Source organism: Cryptomeria japonica, chromosome 7, assembly GCF_030272615.1.
Source record: "Cryptomeria japonica chromosome 7, Sugi_1.0, whole genome shotgun sequence".
NCBI classification, from domain to species: Eukaryota; Viridiplantae; Streptophyta; class Pinopsida; order Cupressales; family Cupressaceae; genus Cryptomeria; species Cryptomeria japonica.
In genome coordinates, this window is record NC_081411.1 from 565,744,111 (window position 1) to 565,751,094 (window position 6,984).

A 6,984-nucleotide genomic window follows, 5' to 3' on the forward strand; every position below is an offset into this window, starting at 1 on the left:
TTTTCTTTTTCCATTTCTCATTGTTACAAAGACGTTAATAGAATTGCTGATGTTTTAGCCAACAAGGCAATTGATGGACAAGCTGATAATTTGGTTGTTGTTGCTTTAGAAATTCCTTCCTCTTTGCTGATGGAAGGTGTTTCCATATGAAGTATTTGGTTTAAACATCTAAGGGCGAACATGATGATATTCAGTCTTGGGTAAGTGTCTGATATGTGGCCATGACCTGCGACCTGTGATTGCATTAAAATAATGGAAGGAGATCCTTTTAGTTGATTAAGGTTGGCCTTCTGCTTTGAGTATATTGATGATTGCAGATAATGGTATGACATGATAGCCTTTGCACTCCTCCAGATGATCTATACTTTATGTGTGCATCATTCGTATGGGTGCTTGCTATCTTCCTCTTATATATTTGGTTTCCTTTATGTTATTATTGAAAATTCAATGATATGAGTGGTCTATCATTATGTGGTTTCATGGTAACATTTTATTTCAAAGCATCACTGACAGATCTTTCTCTTCCTATTTTGAGGATTGGTTTCACTTCAGAATATTTGGTTGGCACCCCTTTTGAGGTTGATCACTTGTTTGAGTTGCATTAGGGGTGTTGTTGTCCATGTATTGAATATGTGGTTGCATTTTCCCTGATGTAATGCATTCAAGTGTTTTATCATTGGGGGGTGGTGTCTTTTATGGTTATCTTAATATGGAATTGCTTTTGTTTGGTCTATTTCTGTTATGATTACTCCATGCAGATTCTTTATTGCACCATTTGGGTTGTAATTATTACTATTTATATTGGTGGCCTCTAGTTGTTTCCCTGTACTTGGCCATTTTGGGATGTACACTTGTGACATAATGTGTGGGTTATTCTTTCCCCATGTCGTGTCACTGCAATTATTCTCGAAAATTGTTGGATGTCGTGGTGCTTTGTTTTTTCTTCTAAGTTTGTCATATCTTTAAGGATAATGTTTTTTAATTATGAATTTTAATGTTCATTTTTTCTGCTCGAGTCGATTCTCTTGGCTCGTGTGGGATGTCGAACATCCTTGCCAAGCAATATTTTGTTATAATGTCGCCTTTTATGAGGTTTGTGTTATATATGTCTAGGAAATATGAGCTCTGTGACATTAGTGTTTTCAGTTGTTGTTGTTCATCCTTATGTCGCTTGCTCATTCTAAAGCTTGATACATAATCTATGTTTCTAGAAAGTTTGGTGATTTTCGTGACTTTATTGCATATGAAGATGAGAAACTTGGGCGTATTTTTATTATGTGTTCTCTAGATGTTGTTTATGTGGTTAGGAAGGTGGTGGGTAAATCTTGGTTGGTGGAAAATGTAGGTGTTAGCATATTTGAAGTGGTTTCTCATTCTCTTACTGTTTGCATGAATTTTCTTATGGATACTCATTTGGTTCGGGCTCCAGCTAGTTCCTTCTTGGTCTCAACATCCTTCTCTTCTCTTGATGTGGATTATGCTCTGTCTTTTTACAGTTTTGATCATGGCTCACTCCCCTACGATGGTTTCATGCCTCTTAATGTGTTTCTTGCTAATGGATGGTTTGGAGAGTTGTTTTATGTAGCTAGGTGTGGACTATTTGGTGACTGCTATGATGATACAATTATATAATTTGAGTGGTTGATTGATCATGCTCCTTCTCCTTATTTAGTTGTTGCTCTTGATGTGTTTTCTAGGATCCACTCTCTTTTGGACATTCGGGTGGTTTTCTATGTCTCCTCTATTGATTCTTCCTCCTTGGGTGTTGATGTGATCCCTCGTTCTTCTTCAGCACCTCTGGAGGAATGTTCAAGCACATGGTGTCTTGAAGACATGATGTAATCTTCTTATGGGATCCTTTTGTTTGTAATTTTGTGGACTGGTCAATATGGGCGCAGGGGGGGAGGGGGTTATCGGGTTTTTTGGTTTGTACTGGGTTGGGTCGTGGGTCTTTGATCATGTATAGGGTGTTATTCAACTGGTATTTTTCAATGGGTTTTTGGTCAAGGGCTACAACTAGAGGTTTTCTTTGCCTGGTTCTTTCCTGTCAATATGCTCGTCCGAACTAGGCTTTTGTAAACTTTTTATATAAATATTAATAAAATTATTCAGTGGCTTTGCCACTTATATATATATATATATATATATATATATATATATATATATATATATATATATATATATATATATATATATATATATATATATATATATATATATATATATATATATATATATATATATTCCAAGCAATGCAGACTTGTCATATATTTAACATTTGCTATCAATATGTTTATGTTGTCTAGGTCTTATGCTATCTATAAACAATGTTAATAAGATTATTTTTAAAAAAAAATCATTATACTTTGCATTTTTTTTTTGGCTAAAGGTTAGTTACAATAGTACATGATTCTATGGTGTAAAATAGTACATTTTTTTATGTGCAATTGATGTTGAGGCTTGGAATGATTTTTTAAAAATAATTTTTAAATAAATATTGGCTTAATTAATTCTTTAGTAGGGTTAAAGTGTGAATCTAAAATATGACCCTCTTTATTTCACATAACAAATGAATGGAGTATGAAAAAGACACCAATAATTGTAGAAATAAAATATCATGAATATTTAAAAAACAAGTCCACTATTTTATATATATATATATGCTACATGATTTTGAAATGCAAGATGATTTCACTTCAGACAATAACCTCATTTTCCACATTGAATCATGCACAAACTTTTATTTGAAAGCAAGGTAGACTTATTATATTTAGTAATTGCAAAAAACATCTATTGGTGTGCATGTACCTTTCTCATTTCTTTTAATTGGTAGAGTATATATACTAAGTACATTGTATATAGCTTTTTTTGAATGAAAAGTAATATTTTGGCAAGCGACATGTTATATTTAACATTTGCTATCTATCTTTTTATGGTGTCTAGCTTTTACACTATCTATTAGCAATGCCAACATGATTATCTAAGAAACAAGTTTCTTATTATGTATTAATCAAGTTAATTATGTTCAAACACATATGCACATTTCTCCTTTCCTTTCATCAAATAAAAATATTATATACATATTTTGAATTAAAAATGATATTTTGTTATTATAACTTGACCATACTACTAACATTTTGATTAACCAAATAAACTAAAATTTTAAATATATCATATAGAATACTAATACAACTTACTCAAATAAACAAACGTGTTATTAACAATTACACAACCATTATCAATTTAACTACTACTTTTTATCGTTCTAATGGAAGAATGTTCATCCACAAAGTCGATCTAGCTATCCCATACTAGAACATGACTCTTAGACTAAAACCTCTTCGACTAAGGGCCAAAAACGAAAGGATATTGATTACACTGAATACTAATACAACTTACCCGAATAAACAAATGTGTTATTAACTCTTATACAACCATTATCAATTTGACTGTTACTTTTTTTTTTGGAATGATCTTCATCCACAAAGTCGTTCTAGCTATCCCATGCTAAAAAATGATCCTTAGATTGAAACCTCTTCGACTAAGAGCCAAAGACAAAAGGATATCAATTACATTAAATACTAATACAACTCATCCAAATAAACAAATGTGTTATTAAATGTTAAGCAACCATTTATCAATTTGACTATTATTTTTTATTTGTATTTTTCATGAAAGGATCGTCATCCACAAAATCGTTCTAGCTATCCCATACTAAAGGAGTAACCTTAGACTGAAACCTCTTAGACTAAAAACCAAAAACAGAAGAATATCCATTTCACCATATATAAAACTAATACTAACCACCAAAAACTTTATTTATTAAGCTAAATCAAAGTCTGGGATTTCTAAAGGAGCAAAAGCTATTACAGTAAAATACACACTATAACAGAATCCAGTTTGTCCGTACTTTACATAGTTATATACAAGAAGAAGCAGGTTGCAGATGCTTTCTCAAGAGGATGGTCATGGCAGGGGGAAAACTGACACATCTGTAACTCTGGAAATGTGCAACGAGCTTGGCGGGAGTCGAACTGGGTACCTCATGGTACAAACATACTTTACAGACTGGCTAAGGTTAAACAAAGCGATTCTGAATCTGAATGGCACAAGTACACTACGGGGCTGGGCTTTTTGCTTCAGGTGAATCCTTTGCTTGCCCTGCTCGAGCGCGTTTACCACTCTAATTTCACCTGCTCACCTTATTTTACAATCGTCTTAGGAAAGTTGGTTTCTTGCTTAGACTGTCAAGACTAATTACGAATCCCATCACCATTTTTTGGTCATATCCAGGGTGCACCACTAAACTGAATACGTCTGCCTGTAGCATGCAGTTGCATGCACTTGGGCTCGTCGTTGCAGCTTGCTTTCTTTTCACCTGAAACATCACAAGAGTTGTAAGCATAAGTAGAGTTTCATTCAACACACTTGTTCACAATGTGAACCATAAAGCATCTAAAATTATGCTAGTTTTTTTAAAAGTAGGATTTAATTATTAGTGTGATTTCAGATAAATCATTTAAACGAATCAAAATTTAGGTGTTGTTTTTAAAGGAATAGTTTTGAACGACATTGACATGTTTGATAATAAGATTATTTTATGCTGCTGTTTATATTAGAATAATTTTTTCAGAGTTTCATTCTTTATTTGTTTGTAATTTGTAAGAAATTATTTTTTAATATTAAATAATTTAATCGTGAAAGATAATAAATTTCAGTAAAAACTAAATGATTATTTGTTATTTTTTTAAGTAGACAAATGTCAATGAGTCTTTGGTTTGTGAGTAAAATTGAATACTTTCGTGAGAGTCTATCAGGAATAAGTCTTGCTGAGCGTCGGGCTTTAACACTGTAAGGGAGGTCTTAATACTATAAGGGACTAGACCTTGATCGTGCCATGACAAATTTTAAGAAATGGATACCCCAAATCCTTGACTCTCAACTGAAAAGATTTCAATCTAAAACTCATACTTTAATATCCAAAGCAAAATCCTTCCTAAAATTAATAAAATTACCGTACGATTTTTTAATTTTTTTTTAACAATATGATATTTGATTAGAGCAGGGGAAGAGGAAATCCAATGGTATTCATGTCAGAGTATCTGTGATTAGCTATAGCACCCACAAAATTTGTAAACACCCAGGATCTGGCCGAAGTAAGATGGGCATACTCAGTTGAATTCGGTTATCGGTAGTAAATATGTCTAAAACTTCTGCGGTTACAGGGCTGATTAAATTTGTTGAAAAAACTCTGTGAATCAAGGATGTCAGACATTAAAAACATTCTGATTCAATTCTATACAACAATAAATTTTACCTCTGCAACGACGCCGCCTGCACTGTTGTAAACTGCACAAGATTTCTTGGAGAAAGATCCTTCAACATAAAATTCTGGATTCTTAGATGAATTCAGGGAGATCTTGGCCAAAGTTTTCTTTTTTCCACTTAACCACCATCTACGAGTGGATTTTTTCATCCTAAAGATCCTATTATTCTCACAAAAACCCTGCCACTGCCTCCGAATGCTAAATCTCTGTTAACACACACACAAAACAAGATTGATTGTTAATCAACAGATTATCTAACATACTAGTCAGTGTATTAAGAAGGTCTTCAATGGGGAAGAAGGGTTTAACATGCCTTGCGTTTCAGTACAAGCAGATCATTTCCTGTGGCATCCATGAGAATCATCTCACTGGTGGGATTGCAAGCATAGTTATCAACTCTGAAAACAAGGTTGCCATTGGAGTCATAGACAGTAAATCCTTTACTGTTAAACAGAAGAGATTTGTTCCACACAGTCAAACTAACAGGCTGAGCTCCTTCCTCAGGGGCCCTCTGATTCTCTGTAATTTCAGGTACTCGAGGATGGATCTTCGCCATTTTTAACACAGTTCCAGGAAATTTGAAGGGTTTTTTTCTCTTGGAAGTTGAGATTGGAGCAGATGTGATCTTCTTTTTCAGTCAAGATTGAAGCAGATGTGATCTTCTTTTTCAGTCAAGATTGAAGCAGATGTGATCTTTTTCAGTCAAGATTGAAGCAGATGTGATCTTCTTTTTCAGTCAAGATTGAAGCAAAGATGTGGTCTTGCATTGAAAGTGAGGAAAACAATGGAGGAAGGACAGTTATAAAGAGATAGAAAGTGACCTGGCTCGCTGTCAATGACGTGCGATTTGGTTCAGTTTATATGGAGGACACATGCGCGCAACGTCTTGATGTGGGTGGAAGATACCATTTTTGGTTTACTCGTTTCTCGATTGCCACAACTTTCTGCACTTAGACTCGTGACTCCTTACCACCACCACCCACTCCTCCCCCATTTTTTATGCTCTATAGTCTTCTAGGGTAGAGAAGAGGACCCAATTTGGACAAATTAGTGTGGTAAAACAGGATTTTTGATGTGTATATTTTTGGATTTTTCAAGTGTTTCTAGGTTAGAAAACAATTAGTTAATATGGGTATTATCATTCGGAGATCAAAAGCTTTAAGCATTTATTGTGGTCAATTGGTTGAACACAATTGGTCAGGGTGATGGTATGTTTTTGATTGGTTATCCATCAAAGTTCATACCTAATACAATTTATAGTGGTGGTGATATGTTCTTGATTACACCATACATGTAAGTCAATTGATTAGTGTGGCATGTTCTTGATTATGCCATCCACCTTGATTCTTAGTTGAAGAGCCATTAAAAATAAATTGTGATGGAAATTTGACTTGCCTAGTACGAAATTGGTCCATTAGAATAGTGCATCCTCTTGCCCATGACATTCTTAGAAATTCTTGATTTTTTGCTTGTAAAGTCAATATGACTACTTTATTTGAATTTCAAAAGCTTTAAGCATTTATTGTGGTCAATTGATTGAAGACAATTGACCATAGTGATGGTATGTTCCTTGATTACACGAACCACCAAGGTTCATGGATTGTTTTATAGATGACTTTGGAGGAATGGATACCATACGATCCTTGATTTTCAATCG

General features: G+C 33.9%; 1 protein-coding gene across 1 annotated transcript; it reads right to left on the minus strand.

Annotated features, from left to right (window-relative positions):
* Positions 1–3,749: 3,749 nt before the first annotated feature.
* Positions 3,750–6,099, minus strand: LOC131036331 (protein LURP-one-related 8). Its single transcript, XM_057968186.2, has 3 exons — positions 5,641–6,099; positions 5,318–5,533; positions 3,750–4,378 (listed from the first exon to the last, which is right to left on the minus strand). The coding sequence occupies exons 1-3, from the start codon at positions 5,881–5,883 to the stop codon at positions 4,208–4,210; spliced, it is 630 nt and encodes a 209-aa protein (XP_057824169.1). The 5' UTR covers positions 5,884–6,099; the 3' UTR covers positions 3,750–4,207.
* Positions 6,100–6,984: the final 885 nt, after the last annotated feature.